Here is a 22,689-nt window from a genome sequence, read left to right as displayed (position 1 = left end):
AATGTTAAAAAATCATCATAACCTATGCCATACATTTGTTGTTGATACAGTCACGTAGACAATTACATAACCTCACAATTTATTCGTAAGTATTGCCATTTTGGAGGTCTACCCTACCATTTCTTTGCACTTCAGTGCTGCTATTACAAAAAATTCCTATTGCATACACCCATATGCACTAATTTTAATAGAAAATGGCTGCATGGGTCTAGTTCTTATCGAAAACAATCTGTGATTTTAATACATCATAATACATTTTTAATCTGCTGTTTTATTTTATAATTTATACCTTCATGTTGAATTTGTTACGGATCGAAGTGTTTGTTAATAAACAATTTGCAGTATTTGTAGAATAACTCAAAGAGTTTCAACAATGATATTACTTTCATCTAACAACCCTGGCACGTCACCAATTTTTACCCAAAAATGGGGAAAAATACTGAAATCTGACAACATTCTTGACCATGTGTAATAATTTTGTTCGCGACTGTACTTGTCTTGATAAATGTATGACATAGGTTATAATGACTTTTTGACATATTTCTACAAAGAGAATCAGGTCCAAATTATGATGGTAGGGAGTACTATTTCATACGAGTTTATTGACATTAGTTACAAACTGAAGTATGCAAGCATTCCCCAGATAATAGGTATTTTCAAAACGTCAAGCTAGCGGGATCAAAGAACTACCTTTATAACTTTGGAACCGTTGAAGTACTACTTTCGGTATTTTGCAGGGGGTGAGTACTATTTCGATACTATTTTTTGGCGTTTAAATCAAAGCGAAAGACCTTGTCGTTAACTCTCCCCAAATTTCGCTCACCGTCAAGCTAGCAAGTGCAATAAAACATGGCTATAAATCCAGAACCGTGATGGTACTAATTTTTTTACAACAGGTACTATTTTTTTCAATAAGAGTACTATTTTTTGGTATGGTCAAATTATTTTTTCGTGCCCATTTTTTTTTTGAGGCCGCTAGCTTGACGCACACAGTTTTCTAAGCGTGGAACCCTCGGTGCGCGAGCCCAATTCGCAATTGGCCGATTTCATTATTTATAGATTGCACGATAACCAGTTTGATGCTGGTGCTGGTATATTTCACACATTCCTTGTACGGATACGGAAATAGGTCAGGACAGACAGACGGACAACAAAGTGATCCTATAAGGGTTCTGTTTTTCCTTTTGAGATTCGGAACCCTAAGAATACCAGAAATGTATTTATATCTATCTAATTGGACCTGAATAGACTTAGGAACCGCCCACAGTTTCGGCACATTACTCTAACAAAACGTCAATATTAAAATTTTAATACAAACTAAGTACTTATTACACAGGCATGAATGTCATTCACCCGAGTAGTGTTTTAAAAAAAAATTAAAAAAGTAAATAAGTACTGCATAAAAATCAACAAATATTCAAATTAATTATTTTAATAGCTTAATCTTAATGAATTATGTATGTATGTTTATTACTTGTGTCCATATTTTAATGTCAGTAGTGTTAATGCTCGCATGAAATTATTTAGTAGTAAGTACCCGCACTGGCTTGCCGCCCAATGGCTGTGAACTTTGGTTATCGCGGTTGCTTACAGTGTTCCTCCGGTTAGGGTTAATAACAGAAATAATTCGGTTATTAACCGAAATAAATATGTGTTAACAGTACAGGCGTATACCGAAACATTTCGGTATTCTTTATTAAGGGGGTTATTGCGAACACTGTTAACAGAAATTAAAGGTTAACAGGAATGATAGGTTAACCGCTTTACAAACGGTTATTTTTGCATGTTGCCATTCCGTCGTGCGAAATGAATGCTGGCAACGCTGCGCCAAGCAACCTGCAGGCACTTGTCGGCGTCGTTTAATCGTTCCACGCGCTTTGTTTTTTACTATTTCGACGTTTACTTTTTAACCAGCGACGCTACGCGGAAAGGTCGTAACGTAGTTGCAGAACGCATGATCCGATTTGGTTACATTTTTTTTTGTTTGATAGGTGATAATTACGAGAAGATTTGTAGACATGACGGAAGGATCCAGGGTCTGATGATGACCAGGTTATATTATATTATTATATCTCGACAAAAAAATTACGCAAGATCGCCGAGTTTGAGTTTGTTTGACTTGTCTTGATGAACACTCTGACCCTAGGTGGTTGTTGGTGGTTGATACTCAGGGTGTGATGATAACCAGGTGGTTATAAGGATAGGAGCTCGTTATTAAAATAACGCTAGACCTCCGAGTTTGGGCTTGTTTGATTTGTCTTGATGAGCCTTCTAGCTATACTTGGCTTTGGTGGTTGGTATTCAGCGTCTGATGATGACCAGGTGGTCATAAGTTAGGAAATCGATATTAAAATAACGCGTAACCTTCGAGTTTGGGCTTGTTTGAATTGTCTTGATGAGAACTTTATTGGTGGTTGGTATTTAGGATTGGATGATAACCAAAAGGAAGTTTGGGTTTGTTTGATTTGTCTTGATGAGAACTCTGACTCTAGGTGGTTGTTGCTGGTTGATACTCAGGGTGTGATGATGACCAGGTGGTCATTTGTATTGTCAACTTAGAAACTCGATGTTAAAATAATTTGCCTTGACGAGCATTCTAGCTCTGGTTAGTATTCAAGATCTGATGGTAACCAGATGGTTATAGGAACTCCATTTTAAAATGACGCAAGATGTGGTTACTAGTATGAAGTCGGAAGGTAGTCGTCATGGAATCTAGACAATATAATAACGCTCTCTAACTCACTTGTTTGAGTGATCTTGAATATTACTCTGATCTGAGATGGAATTGGGATGCATCTTAATATGTAGCCATAGGATGAAGTCCGTATCGCATGGTTTAGGCGTATGGTACGTTACGGTTTTGTATGATGCGTATATTAATTTAAAGACTTGAATCGAGTCTATTTTTTAGTCGAGGAATCGACTGGATTCGACTAGAATCGATTAAAATGGACTGGATTTGACAAGCACCTAGAATCGTCACAATCAGCTTGAATGGACTTAAACTGACACAAATGACTTGATCCACTCCACTAGACTGGATTCCACAAAATCGCCTGGAAACGACTAAAATCGCCAGTTTTTTATTAATAATATAGGCTCACGTTTGAAAACCGCGTCATTCTCACCTGGTGGTATGGGACGATGTGGTCTAGGGTGAATCACGCTTACCTAGTAAATGCCTATTCACCCTAGCCTTGAAGAATGCCAAATTATAACGAGTTGGAAATGCAGACAACAGTTCCAGTCCTTTGCTATTCGCATCAAAAAGGAAGAGCCTAAAGGAAGTATCCTATAAAAAACCGCTACCCTTCGTCTGTGTTTTAGACTTTGGAGTCGAGTCTTCACTAACGACTCATTGTCTACGAGCTTTAATGCTCAACGCTCCACCAAGTCGAGAGCGGCCAACCGAGAGCTGGCAGAGCCTTGCCAAAGGTGACAGCAGTACTCCATACTACAACGAACCTGTGCTGTGTATAGATCGAGCAACTGCTCTGAGGGGAAATATCATCTGACTTTAGAAAGGATGTCTGATTTTTGGCTGCAATTTTGTTATAGACTCGGTGTAGCAGTCGAAGTTTAGGTTGGCAATTAGGTCCATACCATAGAGCTCGAGATAGTTGGTAATTGACGTGGATATTAGTGATGGTGTAACGAATGTAAATTTTTAGACATTCGCGAATGCGTATACGAATATCTGCAAAAAATATTCGCGAATGCTAATATTCGTTACATCACTAATGGGTACACTCCGGAACATTGGAGCCAGATTCGTTTCGCGGTGAACAGACATACCTGGGTTTTGGAAGCGTTGAATTCGACCAAGTTGTTGTCACCCCGTTCTGAGACGGACTTAAGGGTCAAATTCACACGATTCATAAGATCCTGATAACAAGTTCTGATAACGCTGACATTCCTGGTGCTTGTTCTCCGTCACTGTGCTATCGTCTGCATACCCATAGGACATAAATCAGCAGATAATTGATCTGGAGCAGGAAGATAGTGGGAGAGAGAACAGATCCCTGAGGGACTCCGGCACTAATACCATGTAAATCAGACGAGCACCCATCGACGACTTCCCAAATCCGTCTATTCCTCCGGAAGTCAGATATCCAATTACGCAGGCTAGAAGGGATCCCATATGCCGGAAGCTTTCCAATAAGCCTATGGCTATATTTCCAATAAGACTCTCCCAAACCCTATCAAAAACCTTTGTGATATCAAAGGACACGGCAAGAGCCTCGCAAGTGTGTAGCGTACACAAGAATTCGCCAGTTGACCTATTACGGCGGAAACCAAATTGGCGGTCACTAAATAGATCGTTGGTGAAGGTACGCTAGAAGGGAATTGTTCAAGTTCGCTGAAATGGGGCGGTAGTTAGCAGGGTCGGCACGGCACGACTACCTTTTTTGGACACAAGCTGCACATAGGCAAGCTTACATGGGTTCGGGACTAGTCCTGAACCCAAAGAGAGCCGGTAGAGCCGTGTCAGTACTGGAGACGACTCAAGTGCACAGTTCTGCTGTACGATTGCTGGAATACCATCTGGACCACGGAACTCATTCACGTCTAGAATGTGAAGCATTTTTAGGACCTCATGTTGCCGGATACAGATCTCTGCCATTCTTCTTCTTCTTGTAGTTTCGATGGCATTCAAATTTTTTTCAGCCCAGTATTGCCATTGCCAGATCACAAAGAGGTACACTAGGTGGAATATTGTTCTCAGCATCTAGACGAGAGTCGCAGGTGAGGAGATAAATAAATTTGCCTTCTCGTGCGCGGTATAGGTCAGCGATCCATCAGGTTTCAGCAATGGCGGCAACAACAGACGGCAGAAATTAGCTAGATAAATACCAGTTGGGTACTTAGCCAGTTTCGCACCGATTTGGCCTACTTATATGGTCGAAACGAGCTCCGCGTATTGTCCTCTTGCAAGACTTGGCGGCGTTATTCGGAGTTTTCTTCAGAGTTAGGAGCTTTGCAGGTATATTCTTCACCCCACACCCGGTATGTGGGTCTGAGCAGCTCGTCGGGTCTTCTGAAGAAAAGCATACCTCACTCCAAGGATAGGACGCGAAGAAGTGCCGCATCTCATCCCAGTCTGCTAACTTGTATCGTCATCTTCGCCTGGATTCTCTGCGGTTAAGATCAGATGGGGGATAGACAGATAGAGATCTCACCAAACAATGGCCGGAAGTTCCTAAAGGAAAGTCACTGATACTTGATATCGGTCCGGATCAGTTGTCGGCAGAAGTTCCAAGCAGTTGGCGGTATGGTTGGCAACGTCAGGTACCCTTGCAGCGCAATTTACCAGCTGTGAGAAACTTAGTGACAAGGCAAAAGCCTGCACCTCTTTGTCAGCATGGTCGGTCTGCTGGAACGGGTACAAACACTCTTGATGGCAGGCGTTGAAGTCCCCCAGAAGAAAAAGTTGCGTTGAGGGATACTATACTCCGCATTACCAACTCCACTTTGCCAACTCCGATGTGTCATTAAGGTAGGTGAATAACCTGGAATCCAGTCGAGTGAAGTGGAATCTAGCCATCCTTATCGATTCCAATCAATTTTGTAAATTTTACTCGAATCCAGACGATTTTAGCCGATTTTTAACGATTCCATTCAATTTTGTCGAATATAGCCGATTCTTCAAAAACGCTTGTTTCCCGTTTATACCCATCTTTCTCTTTCCAGCTGAGTTTGTTTTAATATTTTACTCTTCGTTAGTAATAACCTATAAAACCGAGGTTAACCCTTGATATGTGTTAACAGGTTTCAATAGGTTAACAGATTAACGTGTTACCGTAATAAAAGGATACCGATTGAATCTGTTAACCTTTTATATCGGTTAACTTTTTAAATGGGTTTTCCGAACACTGGTTGCTTACACCAAACAATCTATCTATCTATGAATAAACCAATTTTAATCTATCCATTTACTCAGCCTGTATGTATCCACCCACTGCTGGGTAGGGCCTAGCCTCCACTCTTAATATTTGAATAAAAATCTATTTAGTGGTTTAGGCGTGATCAGGGGGGTTTAAAAAGACCACATCCAAGCAATTCATCTAAAAAAGCAATATTGAAAATTGTCATTTTATTGCATTGCACACATAGTAAGGTAGCAGAATAGGTAGAGATACTTTTGCATTAACAATAATAGAATTAATGTCTAGCGTTAAATAAACCTGTTATGAATTTATGATGCTTTCTACAAGAACGTAGATGTAATATGCTTCATTGAGAAACATTCAGAAAAAGAAGTTGAAATTACCGTTACGCATACGTGTGTTAAATAGGTTATATCAATAATATTTAAATTATATATGAAACCTGGTGCTTGCAAAAACAACGCAGTTCAGTGACCTGAAAACACCGATGGGTCCGAAGCACACTGGCATGCAGCGCCATATCAGCCCGTAGGCTTACAACAGCCTTTTGTGTTTGTTGTCATGAGACGGGACAAAGAGAAAATTTCATTCAATTCGAGCCTAATATAACAAACTGTGAAACTGTAGTTAAAGGATGTAGCTATTAATGCTTTTCACCTCACAAAACATTTACAGAAAATAAATATAATCATTTATTTACTTACTACAATATGAGTTTATCAAAAATTGTGAGATTCCAATTACATCGATATTTAAATGCAGTAAATCACATTATTCGTTGCAAACATGAAATCTCTACACCTATTTAAACCTCTAAATACCTAAGTGTATTTATAAAAAGATGTACGCATACAACGTTATAATATGCAACCCACCTGAACAAAGTACACCTTAGAGCGATAATAGGATAACCTCGAGGCATGAGAGTCCTTTGGAGAAGCATCTGCTCGTACATAATCCGATAGGCTTCATACAAGACTGATGACAAGATAAACGAAAAGATCCAATTAACTCTTTGGATAGGTCCCTCAACTTCTTGGTAAAATTCACAGACAAGTTTCACAAACCTACTTTACTCAACGGAAGCCATATTAAAATTAACATAGTTAAAATATATTAAAAATAAATTATACCTTTTTAGAGCAATAGTTAAATCTGCATATTTTTTAAATTTACATCTTCTATGTTTGATTTGTTACAGAGTACGCGTGGAGTACTACGTAAACGAGAATACTTTCAAAGAAAGACTGCAACTATATTTTATAAAGAATCAACGGTCAAGTAAGTATTATTTTTTAGAGCACGTTACCCATCATAAGTATAACGTTATGTGAAGGATAACATGCCTACTTGTCCCAGACTGGAAGGAAGCGCTATTGGGTTGGGATTCCTCAACTATTTTACATACATTATGTCTTTGAAACGTACTTGCAATAGCGGATGTTACAAATGCCACATCATAGCATATTTTTAAATGAATTGCTTTGATGTGGCCTTTTTAACCCCTCCTGGAGTCTCATTATGTAACCCAAGCTCCAAGGGGACCCCCCAGTCCTCACAACTCTCAATAGAGTGAAGAAGGACGTTGAGCAAAAAACGTCTAGAACATTTGGATTTAACTCCACGTAAATATGTAATCCTTGGTTCATAATTACACTATTGAGTTTAGGTTATTAGTGTTCACATTATTTTTTTTATTATAGAGAGAATTTTGAGTTTTTGGGATGAAAGGCATAATATAACGAGGAAAATTATATGAGTATGAATGTGGGTGGAAATAGTGGTAAGGGACGACTCAAGAAAGTGTGGATGCATTGTGTAAAGAAGGATATGTGTGTGAAAGGTATTGTGAAGACGACTGGCAGAATTGAATTGGTTGTGCCGACCCTACCTAGAATGGGACATGGGCAGGAGGATGATGATGATCCTGACATTTTTTTGGGATTATGAAGAGTTTATTGATTTAACCAGATCAAAAGTCATAATAGACCGCGTAATTAACAACATAACGCACGACTGAAACTAAGGTCGTGGAGGTCACTTCATTGGCATATATCCTTCAGTTATAAGGACAGTTGCGGATATTTTCCATCACATAACGCAATAAAGGGAACCCTGTTACTTCGTTTATTTTCTGCAGATTAACAGCGTAGTACGAAGTACGAATACGTGAGCCGAAATACGTCAAAGTAATTATGATTTAACCAACCAAAGGATTTGTGAGGCTTGTTTATAATAAAAATGAATTACTACCTAAATGAATGATTTGTGGCGTTTAAGCTACGAACAATACGAATATGACACTTACGAGTCCACGCCACGAAACAAGTCCTGTGGCCGGCGGTTCGCGTGGCAGTAGACACTGCCACGTAACGCTAACGTAAAATTATTCACTGAATGACTTACCAATTAGTTCCATTAAAATCTGCGGGACTTCATTTCATGCACGAAACGAACGAACATAAAAGTAGTTTCATGTTCCTTTACTTTTTTACACTTTAAGTGGTTTTGTACTTTTCGATCGATACGAGTCCAGTTAATTAGGTCAATAGTGTTAAATACCCGCAAGTAAGTATAACACAATGAGCAAACTGGTTTTGGCTGCTTTAAGGCGAAAGTTTGTGAATAATGGCAAATACATTAATTGATGCGTCATCGGTTGCGTCGTCCATTATCCATAGAAACAAGTTCAAAATAGATTCTTCAGAAAATAAATATTACGTGGATTACGATTCACAGACACAACTACGACCGTAATTCCATTGAGGTATTGTAGCCTGCGCGCAAGTTCTTGTTGTCACCATCTGAAGCATGTGAGCGGTGAGATGGGTAAGGGCACACTTGGTATTAGAACTTCCAATCCGGGTAATCCAAGTAGAGGTTGGCGCCGCGCCGTTTCTCAGCCCACGCCGCCGCCGCCGACCCCGGACTCGGCGCGCCGAACACGTGGTCACACCCCGGTCACTCCGTATAAAATACTACATTTCTTTTTATCTAGCCTGAGGTATCCCGCCGCTAAAATTGTACATTTTACTGCCTCTTACAACGACGCCACGCGAATGAAGTTGATATTCTCGCACGGGTACTCAGGCGGTCTTCTTCTCACATGCTGATTTCCTTAAGTTTGTCAGCCATGTCACACACTACAAGGCGCACATACTCGTTGCGGATTATGACGAGCCCCGTTAATCCGCTTGAGTAATTTAATATTATTAGTAAATTTTGATTTGATATAACAAAAACCAGGTTTTGATATAAACATGTGGATATGGAAGACATGGTTCTTGTTTTTATCGAATAAATTATACTTATCTATTTGGTATAGTTAAATTGGACCACGGCTTTTTAAATTCTGTGGTGTAACTGTTTTCATAGGACTACTACTCAACTACTATTCAACTAGTTGACCATGTGTCCCGAAAAGCTACACTTGAGTCTATAAAGACAGAAACATGAATCTGGTTAATGGGTTAACAATCATTTACACGTAATGCCACAATACAAAAGAAAAACGGCTTACAAGACGGAAGAGCTTTTTCTATCTTCTACTATCTACATACAGTAAATAAATTGGCAGCCGACTCTTTGAACATGTTATGTTTCGATTTAGTTGAAAGTGTTCTTGTTTTTGTTTCAATAGCAAATTATGATTTTGTTATTTTTCAGAATTTTGATCTCCATTAAAGTGCACATTATCCTAGAATTCACTTCTATGTAGGGATCCCGCAAATACCGGTATCCTACGTGATTGGAAATGTTCAGAGGCGTAGTTACCAATATCGAAGACAGGCTGCGAGATTGGAAGCCCTACTTGATATTGAACTTGTAATACCTAGATACTAAAATAGATACATTGAACAGTATGACTGTTCGGTTTCAGACAACAGAGTATTTTTTAGTAGAAATATTTGCTCTGAGAATTGAACAATAATTGTCTTAGATTCAGACTTAACTGTCTTAGAAAAAATCTTCGAGAAATATAACTAAGTTTCACGGACAGGGAAATGTTGCCCCCATTTGTACATTGACACAAATTCAATTCCGGGCAGAACAAGATTGTGTGTCAATAGATGTTCGTGACAAATTGGTAGGTGTATGCGTTGGGTTGGTCTTTGTGAGACAATGTGTTAGCGACAGCCTCTTTGCTAATTCCTTTTATTTTTTATATAGTTGTATATTTTTGAATTATTCTTTTGTTCAGTTGCTGTACTTTATTTGCATTGCGAACGAGTGTTGATTAAAATATTATGTTTAGTAGTTTGCATTTTAATTACAAAGACGAAGTGTGCGGCGGGTCTGGCGTCCCGTCACCAACAAAATGTGTTAAAACATGACCATTGATCCCGAAGAGCGACGGCATTGCGGCAGAGCGAAGAAACATGTATTTGGAGTCCCTCCCAACATAAAAATATCGTAATTAGCAAGAAACCGTTTTCAATTTAAAAACTTTTAAAATATAAGTGTCAAAATGTTCCCTGAGGATGGAATAGATCAGACTGTGACAGAAATATCACGAGACCGAACTGCTTTCAAATACCCTTCTCAAAGTACCAGCTGATTTATTGACTTGTCCGTTTCAGACTGTAGGAAACGTAATAGAGCCACTAGAGGAAAGTGGCTCCAGTAGGTTTTTTAAGTACTCATGTCTCCTGTTTTCTCCTGTTGTAATTATCAGATGTGTTGATGTCATTGTCTTGTCAAAAGTAAGATCCATCATACATATTGGAAAATTACACGGTGTTAGTGACATTGTAACGAATACTGAAGAGAATATGATTAAGCTCATTATTCTGAAAAATTTATATTAATCAAGTGGAATTTTCCGTCGGAAAACTAATGAAAAATTTAGTATTTTTAAATATTTACAGTTCCATACTTTTGCGACGGAAAATTCTACTTGATAACTACTCAGAATCATGGTCTGCATTATCCCTCGAAGTTTTCGTTATTATGTCACTAGCAGCCTTTGTACATCTATTAACAAAATTGCACTAGCTAATGCAAATAGATTGAGCATTACCTACGCAGAAAAAAATGATCCTTAAAACAATTTAGCTTTGAAATACGTAAGGTCCTCAATTTTACATATGTAATTGACACAAGTAATTGTTACTGTTATTTAAACGAAAACTATACTTGCCGTTTATATGATTACGTACCTACATAAGACCACGTATACTTACCTATTAAAACATTAATAAACTGTTCAAAGAGAATATAGATTACTACGTAAACTGTTTGACTTTCACCATGTAAAGAAGTTTATGTAAAAACAACAAAAAAGAGTTTTATCAAAAAATACTCGTTCAAACTAAGATGGTTGGTTTCTTCATCTAAAGATAACCAAGGAGAGGAATCTACTGTCGAAAGGGACATGGCGAATATTCTACCCTGTTAGACGTTGTGCAATGGTGTTGTCGAGCAAATCAAAGCCTCAATGTTCCAATCAGGTGATGGTTAAGCTTTATAGTCTCGGAAATAAACTCCAAGCAAAAGATTCCTCAGGTGTATTAAGTATTGGGGCACCAATTCCTCCCATCCCAACTGCTGGCATGAACAGCAGATCGCCTGCAGGAATGGACGCAGTTCTAAAGGAATTTAAAAGAGTCCTAGAACTGAAGGAGTACTATACTGCACACCCTTGACGGTTTTCCATTATTCTTTAATTTACGGTCAAACCATTAATTGTTAATAATACTTATACTATTAAATTACCTCCATTGATGTGCCCTACTCAGGAATATTTCCATTTTGGGCACGTTCCGTTGCTAACGTCGGAAGCATAGGCACTCATCATTAATTCACGCTCGCTCACCTATGTGTCTTCTGATCCTAACACTGTAGAGTCGATAACCCTGTTTGACTTCATCTTGGGGTCGTCTTTGAACTGAGTGGTGACTCTTCACCCGGATATACTGAGGGTCATGGATATTATGCTGCCAACCGGGTCCTCAATGCGTCAAGTTAATTCGTCTGCTGGTAGATCTGTCAGTTGCTGCACCATAGCTACGTACTGAGGGCTCAAGATGTCGCAGACTCTTTAGTTAAGCAGCGCCTGGCCGTTCTTCAGCCTGTCACTGAATGACATTTTCGTTTTGATTTTTATACGTTTCATTGTCTTCTGTTTTGCTTCCTGCTGTGGACTTCTTGTTTCTGAATTGATATTAAGTTTTTGGCTATTTTCATATTTCGTTTTATTACCGACAATAAAGTCCAATACATTGCCTTTAGATCTTATTCACTTCAAGAATACAAGAAAGAACAATTTAAAAAAGAAAAGCAGCCACAACGGGAACATTGCCACTTTGAGAACATTCCCCGGAACGGCACATCACTGAAGACCTCTAAGCCTCTATTAGTAACAATACTACATCGACAACGATGCGTTTCGACAATACTATAGATTCCTTAATATCAGAATTACGTCTTCATTTTTTAACTGTTTTTCGACGATAACTTGAAAATTTCTGAACCGACTTTGATAAAATTTGCACTCTTCCCTAAGTTCGACGATACTCAATCCTATAAAAAAAAGTTTAAAAACTAAAACCGAACTACGGAAAATCGCGCTCTAAAAAGTATGAAACAAGTAAATAGGTATACAGGGTGTTAGTGACATAATAACGAAAACTTTGAGGGATGATTCAGACTTCAGACTATGATTCTGAGTTGATATCTAGTGGAATTTTCCATCGCAAAAGTATGGAACTGCAAATAATTAAAAAAGAACAGTAACATTTTCATGATTTTTCTGACAAGAGATTCCGCTTGATATCAACTCAGAATCATGGTCTGCTGAATCATCTTTGGCAGTATTCGTTACGGTGTCACTGACACCCTTACGTACTTAATTGTCCGATGGTTAGGCTGTGCTGTGACGTCACGCTAAATTTAACGTGGCGCCGCCGTCTAGAGGACGGTAACCGAGGACGAAAAAAATTTTTTGAATGGTAGTGAAGTTAGGTTGGAACAGTCGTGCCTACACACACATACACAACGGTGGAACACATAACTTATACTTTTATATGCGCAAATGTCAAAGTGCAATATTGCTTTCGTAGATGAATTGTTTTGATGTGGCCACTTTAACATATACACATATTATGTAATTCCAACAATATTACCTGCATACGGGTCAAATTGATAACCTCCTTCTTTTTTATATCGTTTAATAAATGAAGAATCTTTTTTGTCACAGCTACCGATATGGAGAAGCAGAAAGTTCTTTAATAATATCGGAAACAAATCACTTACTTAATAAATTTCAAATATAAAGAAAAAGTTAACTACTTACTAACCTATTTATTGTTTGTTGCAGGTTTACGAATTAGGATAGCAAATTTATTTTTCAAACTAATGACCTGCGCCTTGTACATATGCCGCGTTGTTGCTGATGGAGATCCAATTTCCGCATCGTGGTAAGGAAGTGTTAACGACGGCCTCCTTGCTCGTCTTAAGTTTTTTATATACTTGTCATTTTCAGTATGTTCCATAAATTTCTGCACAACGTCAAAAAGTAATAATATAAACACACTGAAATGAAATAAATCAAATAAAATGTTATCCATCGAAATATTCAATGTTATATGCCTAGAAACCATTAAGAAATCAGAACAAGGTTAGCGTGTTGCTCTTGTTGAGAACACGGCATTCTCTTGAATGTGGTACATAATATACAATTTAAAAATAGTTGTGTAAAGAGAAGGAAAGCTCATGAATGTTTGCGAGCTTTTAATTAATGCAGGAAAATAAGTTTCTTTATGAAGGTACGCCTTTCTTTGACGTGTAGACTCTAATAGTAACTATTCTCTAATAAGTAAACAAACAGACAACCGTACTCCTGAATAGAATTATCCTTCTAATTAACCTAAATTCCTCCCGGGACTGAAGCGTACGCCTATAGATAGACTGACATGGAAGTACCATTGAAGACCCTACGACGAAGAGGCTTTAACTACGTAGGTAGTTATACAAGTATCTACAGTGGCCAACCTCAATCCATTATTTATTAAGGCACCTGGAGACTTGGTGTTCATGTAAAATATTTACGGAATCATTAACTCCGCGTTTGTTTGCACAAACGAGTTTTTAAACGAGAATCGTGGTAACGAAAAGTAGTTAACGGTTGATTGAGAAAATATAAAATCTGGGGTTTTAATTCAAAAATATTAATATTATCATCATATTTCATTGTCAGTGGTGAATTCTTACTTCCATTTTTGTAACCAGCTAAGCATAGCAGGTACTTCCGATACTCTATTATTCCAGTACATTTTTATGATTATTTTTGTGCGGCAAATCTACAATAAGTCACGTCAAAAAAAAAAAAAATACAATACATTTCATTCTACATTTTACTTTACAGTTACGGATGCAAGCCCGGGAATAAGACTGAATTTGAATATTCTGCCAACTTGACGGAAGAGGAATTCCAAGAGCGGCCGATCATCAACTGGGATGGAATAATATGGGTCAACAGACCACTGTATTTGTGGGTCGTACAAGTTGTACTGGCGATGATTTCCTTCACGGAGGCTATTCTTCTTGCCTATCTGGGTTACAAGGTGAGCTTTAAAATATACAATTAGGGCTTTCAAGAAATGGTTGTATGAAATGTATATTTTTTTTTTACGTTTCAGGGAAACATTTGGCAGCAAGTATTATCGTTTCACTTTGTCTTAGAAATGGTGAATACGATACCGTTTGCGTTAACCGTACGTATTTAAACTAAGTTATAACAATGGTATGAATGTCATATTCTATAAACTACATAACCAATTTTTTTCAGTTACCATTTCCGCCTCTGCGGAATCTATTCATTCCGGTATTTCTGAATTGTTGGCTGGCTAAACGTTCACTAGAGAACATGTTTGTAAGTACAGTGGATGATTTCGATATGTATTTATGCGTATTTCGAAGTAATTGCAGTAAACACAAAACGACTTCTAATTACAGAACGATCTTCATCGAGCGATGCAAAAATCCCAGTCAGCCTTGTCACAACAACTAATGATACTTTGCGTTACGCTTTTGTGTCTCGTTTTTACGAGGTAATTTTACATCATTATTTTACATTAAATAAGCCACAATGGAAATATTAAAAATAAACATTCATCATGACTTAATCTGTCAGTTCCATTTTAAGGTCCCAGTTAATTTTTCTAAATGCTGAAAATTTAAATAACGATTTCCCAAAATTATTTTGAATTTAGTCAATTGCATTCATAAGATGTCCCATATATTCGACAAACGTACAATTTAGAATAACTCTCTAAGATAATAAATGTGAAAAGGTTTTCAAAAAAAATCTTTTCCAACAGTCACCGCCTTATCTAATTTGTGCAACCTTTTAAGATTTCACCAATGCTGTTATTTGCTTATATTGACGAAAGAAAATACAATTTCATAAAAATTTTTATACTTCGACTAGTATGTATAAAAACTTAACAATAATGTATACACAAAGACAATAAGATATTGTAATACAATAACACTATTTTTGTATCACAGTTCTAAATGTGGTTACGATTCTACCCTACTAGAATAGAAGAGACATACAATTTTAGGATTATACATGTTAGAAACCTACCAGCTATTAAATAGTAAAGCTAAAATGCCCGTGTTGGAAAGTAGGTCGCCGATAATGTGAAATTTAATTTCAGTGTCTGCGGTATCCAACACTTTCAGCGAGCGGGGCACCGGCATCTTAACCTGTTCCAAGCCACTTACTTTGTAGTGGTAACCTTCTCGACAGTCGGATACGGAGACTTTGTTCCCGATATATGGCCGTCACAATTGTTCATGGTTATAATGATCGGAGTTGCGTTGGTTGTACTGCCTACTCAGGTTAGCACAATTCACTATACTACTTATAACTAAATTTGACATTAAGTTTTAATCGAGTATGATAAATTTATAACTAAATAAACTTATCGTCCAGACTGTCATTTCACTTTTGTGAATACATGCCCAGGGAGCAATTTTACTTATAGATTGTTCACTTTTCAGTTTGAACAATTGGCATTTACTTGGATGGAAAGACAGAAACTGGGCGGATCGTACTCTTCCCACCGAGCTCAGTCTGAAAAACATGTGGTAGTATGCTCTACCACTCTACACGCCGATACGATAATGGATTTCCTAAACGAATTTTACGCTCATCCATTGCTTCAAGATTACTACGTTGTTTTATTGTCTCCTATGGAACTCGACACAACTATGAGAATGATTTTGCAGGCAAGATATTTAAAATGAAGCATCTGAAGTATTTCTTTAATATTGACTTAAAAATGAAAATTTTATGTGTTTGGTAATATTTTATTCACTTTCAGGTCCCAATCTGGGCACAAAGAGTAATTTATATTCAAGGATCGTGCCTAAAAGACACGGATTTGATTAGAGCTCGCATGAATGAAGCGGAAGCTTGTTTTGTTTTAGCAGCTAGGAATTACGCGGACAAAACTGCAGCTGACGAACATACCATTTTAAGGTAGTGTTTAAAATTTACAATTTACTTTTTAAAAATTTTATGGATATTGCATGTTACATTAATGGTGCCTGTCTTATTAATTCAATTCTGATAAATTTTAGGTCTTGGGCAGTTAAGGACTTTGCGCCAGACGTACCACAATACGTGCAAATATTTAGACCCGAAAATAAACTTCATGTAAAATTTGCTGAATTTGTTGTTTGTGAAGATGAGTTTAAATATGCGCTCTTGGCAAATAACTGCACTTGCCCAGGTGCCTCAACACTAGTCACATTACTTCTTCATACGAGCCGCGGCCAGTAAGTAAATTATCTTTACTTTTGCACTTCTCATGTAATTAAACTTATTATCATAACATTTCGGTTTTTTTAGAGAAGGACAACAATCACCCGAAGAATGGCATCGTTTGTACGGGAAATGTTCTGGCAATGAAATTTACCACATCGTTTTAGGTGACAGTAGATTTTTTGGAGAATATGAAGGCAAGAGCTTTACGTATGCCAGTTTCCACTCACACCGCAAGTTAGTATTACTCTCTTTGCACATTTTTAAATTCCACCTAGAAATGCTTTAAAATACTCATTCAATGTACAGGTACGGCGTCGCTTTAGTGGGCGTGAGACCAGCTGAGCTACCTGAATTTTACGAAGATACCATTCTATTAAATCCAGGACCACGTCATATAATGAAAAGTACAGATACTTGCTATTATATGAGCATCACAAAAGAAGAAAATTCTGCTTTTGTTGTGGCAGAAAAACAAACTGAGCCCAAACCTACAATTTCTAAAGATCAAACAGCGTGTAGCCTGCTCTCGACCGAGAAGAAGCCAAGCGATGCAGAGGAGGGTACAGCTCAACTGAGGAAACCAGACGGTAGTAACGTCGCTCAATACGAACTTCCACAAGTGATTCTCCAAGCTCCCGCGAGTTCCACACCAAACGCATCGCCATCACGCATCAACCAAGCTAATACTGTATCATCCGCTAATTTTACTGTCGCTAGCTGTGAGTGTCACAGTCCAATTAACGCTCAAAAGAGATCAAATGCATTACAATTATTGTATACAGCGTATATGCATTTGGTTAACTTTTTGTTGAATATGCTTAAGTTGCTCGACGTTCAATGTGACTTTTAATTACATAATAACAAGACGGAGAGCAACTCACTCACTTTAAGAATCGATCAGGTCAATATATACACAGTCACTAGCAATTTTTAATATTTCTTTCGCACAGTGCGAAGTGTATTTAGTATATACACTTTTTCGTTCCTTTTTTGATTTGATTTGTGCACGTGAATAATCTTAATAATACTCAAAAATATTTTCTTAACAAAAAATATATTTTACTTGTTTAACCAGTCATCAATACATTTTTATTAGTGTATATATTGTCGCTGTCGAAAGATCGAATTAAAGAATCACCTGCGCCTATAATGAATAGTGTCTCGACACAGTGAAAGAACATTATTCATTTTAATAGGCGTACGAGCATAGTGGGCCTCAAAGGTCAAAGTCGCTAACAAAATTTTTCAGTTTTGATAGCAATGCCAATGATGTGACAGTGTGCTTCATGTCAGTTCGAATTGTCAAATTTTAAAATTTAATATTATAGATAGATTCGGTTTTTTGAGTTGTTTAGTGAGTTGGTCGAATTATCAAGTCCTGCATGATAATTATACTTTATTTGAATGGTTTAATAAACGAGTGTGGTCTGATATACATTACACCCATTTCAACAATTTCACCTGACGCAATGTCTTAATGTTAAGCCGGTATACTCGTAGGTACCAGCAATATTTCTCACTTAATGATTCGAACTGATAACTTATTAAATAACTTTGCGCCGGGTGCATGATTCGATCGATTCATCAATTAAGTGTTGTTATCTGTGTAGCTATTATTGATGTCATAGTTCCGTTTTTAAAATTGATTGTTATGCAAATTGTAGTTATCACAGTTTTGATTTGTGGCTAAAATCACCACTTGTGGTCATTCTGCTTGGTCTCTCTGAAACGTTCGATAAATAAGTTCACTGAAAAAAATTTCATACGATTCAAGTACATCGACTATTTCCCTGTTCTTGTTGGCTATAATATGAAAAAAAAAAAAAAACAAAACTACCATCCTATGAACGAACAAAGGTTTGCACGCGGTTACGGGTTGAGTCTACTTTTTTCGAAGTTCCTCAGTGCAATTATAATTAAAAACTAAGTTTACTGTATGGCCGTTAGTATACGGGGTGTAAGTGACATCGTAACGAATACTGAGGGGGATGATTCAGACCATGATTCTGAGTTGATATCAAGTGGAATTTTCCGTCGCAAAATTCATGATTTTTTTTTAGTTTTTTTTTTAATTATTTTCAATTCTATACTATTGCGATGAAAAATTCCACTTGATATTAACTCAGAATAACCAGCTGTTTCATCCCCCTCAGTATTCGTTACGATGTCACTTACACCCCGCACAAGTACATACAGTACCCATACAAGTAGGTATGGGTGTTAGTGACACCGTAACAAATATTGAGGGAGATGGTTCAGACCATGATTCTGAGTTGATATCAAGTGGAATTTTCCGTCGGAAAATTCATGAAAATTTTTGTTTTTCTTTTTATTATTTTCTGTTCCATACTTTTGCGACGGAAAATTCCACTTGATATCATCTCAGAATCATGGTCTCAATCATCCCTCAAAGTTTTCGTTACGACGTCACTAACACCCTGTATGATAAGCGTAAAAACTCTCACACAGCGCAGTACAAAGATAATTGGGTGAGATCCCAGGAAGGATCCCCATTGGCTCGGTGAAAATAAGAAACTAGTGCCACCGAAGGCAAATCTAGACAATAACCATTCTCACCACAACACAATATACATAGGAAAATATGTATTATTGGAAGAATAATAGTATTAAGTGTTAAAACAATATTGTTTTGCTGAGAAGCAGGGAAATTATTAGTCGTCGGTTTTATCGGCACAACTCACCGCCAGCTCGATCAGACCACACAGAATGACCAACCACATGACATAATACACACACCAAGAGTAATAAACATTTTTCACTTACACATATATTGAACACCCCCGACGACTTTACTAAAAGGATGTTCTTAATTCGTCATATCAATATGTATTTACTTTTCTTTTATGTATGTGCACCGATAATCCGAGATTACGATACTACTGGTACTGGTGATTCGGTTGTAAAGAGAGCTGTCCTCGTGAACTACCGGACTTTGATGTGACTGCTGGACTCTGTAGATTCTTTTTTTGTGGTGGTTGCCACATAGTTACTCAGCCACAACACAGGGTTTTTTTATGCACGATTAATTTCATTACATGTCAACGGCAATGTTGGAAATACTTAGGATTGTTAATTTGTACTATTAACCTTCATTGATGATTTTCCTGCCAAGTTGGATATTTTTTACGAACAATCTTTAAGGTGAATTAATAATCAAGACTCACAGGTACAACTTTAGTGTTCTGGAAATGTTTGGACCTTGTTTGTTGCCGTGGTTTTGCTTACACTCACTCGAGACAAATATGTTTAAATGCGCCTAAGTCAACACACATGTGACATTCAACGACAATAATTGAAAACCATTTTCATCATGGAAAGAAAGTATGCAAAAATTACGCACCAGTAAGAGATTTTCGATTAAGGCTTTCGGCCAAGACAGTGCAGATTCTATCTAATGACTTTGTTGTGATTCCAATATTTGACACTAAAATTAAGAATACATAGACATTTAGAAGTACAATTTACAGCTTTCAATAGATTTGATGTTAAATCTTTTTTCATTTTAAAGAATATTTTCTGAAGCCGCGTAGAATATATATATATTTTTTTTTTAATTTTTGGAAGCTACCTAGCAGCAATGACACTAAAACAATGCGCCGACCGACAAATTTATGGTGGTTTATGGTGGCGCTTGATCCATTTCAACTTTTGTTCACGCGCCATATAGATTACTACAGCGCAGTTGATGAGAGCGATATGCTTTATGAAATGATCATATACCAAAATGTCAAAAAATCACCCGAGATGAAATGAATAGAATGATTATGATTAAGAGAGCTAAGCAGGTATCCAGCTTGTGAATGATTTTTCTAAAAGTAAACCATTTATTATGTGATGCTTGCTTTTGTCTCTAGATGACAATAACTATTTGCTCTCACCTGTAACAAAATGTAAAAGAACAGGCTTACGGCGAGCGCAGTAAACAACTGGAACTTAATATTACCAAGGCAATAAGAACACTATTGGAACTGATATCATATTTGCCCTAATCCTAAGCGTACATTTACTCCCGACTTACGACCACGGCTATCTTCTGAACATCACTATATCTAATAATTGAATTTAAATTGTTAGATTTGTAAAATAAACTTTTGTGAAGATTTAAATGTAATCTATCTAAGCGCACGATTAATCTGATGCCGTGAGACGCTGAACATCAATCATTATTAACAATACGTGACGAAGTTTGAACTTGTTTAGTTTTGGAAGAGAACACGCCCGACCTTGGTTTAGATTGTTATTAACTCACTAAGATGACGATGCAGTTTCAAGTGGAGTGCAGAGACGTTCGATAACTGCAAAAGTTTTAAATACTTAATCGTTATTTGCATTACCCGCATACAATCGGTAGACCAACTTTACTCGAGCTCTATTAATTCGTTATGAAACTTACGATGAGCTTTCTTTGGGAAAATATTACCACTAGAAAACTAATAAACATGAGTTATTTACAATAAACCTTTGTTATCCGACTCAAAATTAATGAAACAATGTTAAAATAGCCTCCACGAGTATTTTACACGGAAACCAGACATAAAATTTTTGTTTGAGAGGCCTGTGCCCAGCTGTGGAACGTATATAGGCTATTTATATATGTTTTGTATTAAACAAATTAATATATTAGATATTATTTAGTTCGTCGTGGATGGTAAAGTGTCAATTGATTATTTAAATTGCATATTCGCATGAATTTGCGTTTAATATTAATGACTCGTCGACTAATTAACTATTATTAAAAGCCTATAACTTTGTTAATCATGAAATGGGTCAGGCAACTTGTAAGTGATGCATGAATGAATGAATTAGCCCACAGCAAATTCCATCACGCATAGTGAAGATACTATAAAATTTTATTTAAGGTACGAAACCTACGTGCGAGAGCTTTGTCCGCCCAAGTAGAGAATGGTGTCCGTGAGTAGGAGTAATTTCGAAGAAATATTTTCAGCTTTCTCTTCTTCTATCTTATAGAGCGCGATTTATCCGTAGTATTGTTTTGGTTCAAAAACTTATATTTTTATTTAATCTTATTTTGGGGTCTTCAGGGGTATTATATTTTGGGGTCTTCAGGGGTATTAAGACGTTATATTAGGTATTATTAAGATGTTATATCAATAAAACGTAAATATAACGTAATTAATTATTAACGTAAATACAAGCAAAACCACGGGAAAAAAGTAGTAATATATGTACAATTTTGAAATATGCTAATTTAATTAACCCTTTCATTCACCCTTTTTGACACCCTGTTAGAAAATTTGTCCTGTAGAGGGCGCCACATTGAATGTGACGTCACATAGCCTAAGACCATCAAAAGTGACAGCAGATTAGTAAAATTCTGATTAGTGGTTTAGAAGTTAGGAGGTTCCAGACTTATATACACACATATACATTACATACACAGCGTTACATACACATAACTCTCCTTTCGCCCCAGTCGGATAAAAAACAGGTGTACATTTTCTCGAAATCCTTTTTCAAATTGCATAGGTATTTGTTTTACAAATTGCTGACATCCACCAGATCAGTTAATTATAAAAAAGAATGTAAACTGATTAGATCATTTATAAACAATATAAAATGGTTCTTGTTCTTTTGGATAAGTACTATAAAATAATACAATAATATTATTAGGCCCATGTCACGTTTATTATACCAATTAAACAGTATACAAATGGGAAAATATCCTATATTTAAATGTCAATAAATAATTTATCTAAAATGTATAGTCTTCCACAATTCATTGAAATTAACTTATTTTAAACAGCTAAATATGGAGAGGGCACATCCACATCAGATTCCCGGACGTGCTTAAAGGATTCTCCAGGTACTGACAGCGCAACAGATAGCCATTTGCTATTACCAAAACCGGATAATACTAACTTCCTCAGTCCTGACGCTCTTAATTTTCGACGAGGTAAGTTTGATTGTTAGTACAAATATGCTAAAGAAAGCTCCATTAATAATCGGTATCAATTGGATACAAGATTAATAATAAGAAAATTT

General features: G+C 36.9%; 2 protein-coding genes across 8 annotated transcripts in view; one reads left to right on the top strand and one right to left on the bottom strand.

The window, feature by feature from the left end:
- The window catches only part of LOC126380003 (zinc finger protein ZFP2-like), a 138,140-nt gene that overhangs the window by 75,186 nt on the left and 40,265 nt on the right, over positions 1-22,689 (bottom strand). The window lies entirely within an intron of this gene.
- Positions 1-22,689, top strand: part of LOC126380001 (potassium channel subfamily T member 2) — a 94,539-nt gene that overhangs the window by 63,738 nt on the left and 8,112 nt on the right. For all 7 annotated transcript variants that reach the window (XM_050029063.1, XM_050029061.1, XM_050029060.1 and 4 more), the window contains exons 2-14: positions 7,090-7,169; positions 13,207-13,306; positions 14,254-14,452; positions 14,528-14,602; positions 14,677-14,760; positions 14,844-14,938; positions 15,551-15,734; positions 15,897-16,124; positions 16,220-16,377; positions 16,479-16,676; positions 16,750-16,899; positions 16,972-17,252; positions 22,451-22,600. In XM_050029063.1, the coding sequence (XP_049885020.1) occupies positions 7,090-7,169; positions 13,207-13,306; positions 14,254-14,452; positions 14,528-14,602; positions 14,677-14,760; positions 14,844-14,938; positions 15,551-15,734; positions 15,897-16,124; positions 16,220-16,377; positions 16,479-16,676; positions 16,750-16,899; positions 16,972-17,252; positions 22,451-22,600 (1,982 nt within the window). The remainder of the gene's footprint in view (positions 1-7,089; positions 7,170-13,206; positions 13,307-14,253; positions 14,453-14,527; positions 14,603-14,676; positions 14,761-14,843; positions 14,939-15,550; positions 15,735-15,896; positions 16,125-16,219; positions 16,378-16,478; positions 16,677-16,749; positions 16,900-16,971; positions 17,253-22,450; positions 22,601-22,689) is intronic.

The sequence above is a fragment of the Pectinophora gossypiella genome, chromosome Z, assembly GCF_024362695.1.
Source record: "Pectinophora gossypiella chromosome Z, ilPecGoss1.1, whole genome shotgun sequence".
Lineage (NCBI taxonomy): Eukaryota > Metazoa > Arthropoda > Insecta > Lepidoptera > Gelechiidae > Pectinophora > Pectinophora gossypiella.
Note: the sequence above shows the minus strand (reverse complement) of the source record. Positions and strands in the feature narration are given on the sequence as shown.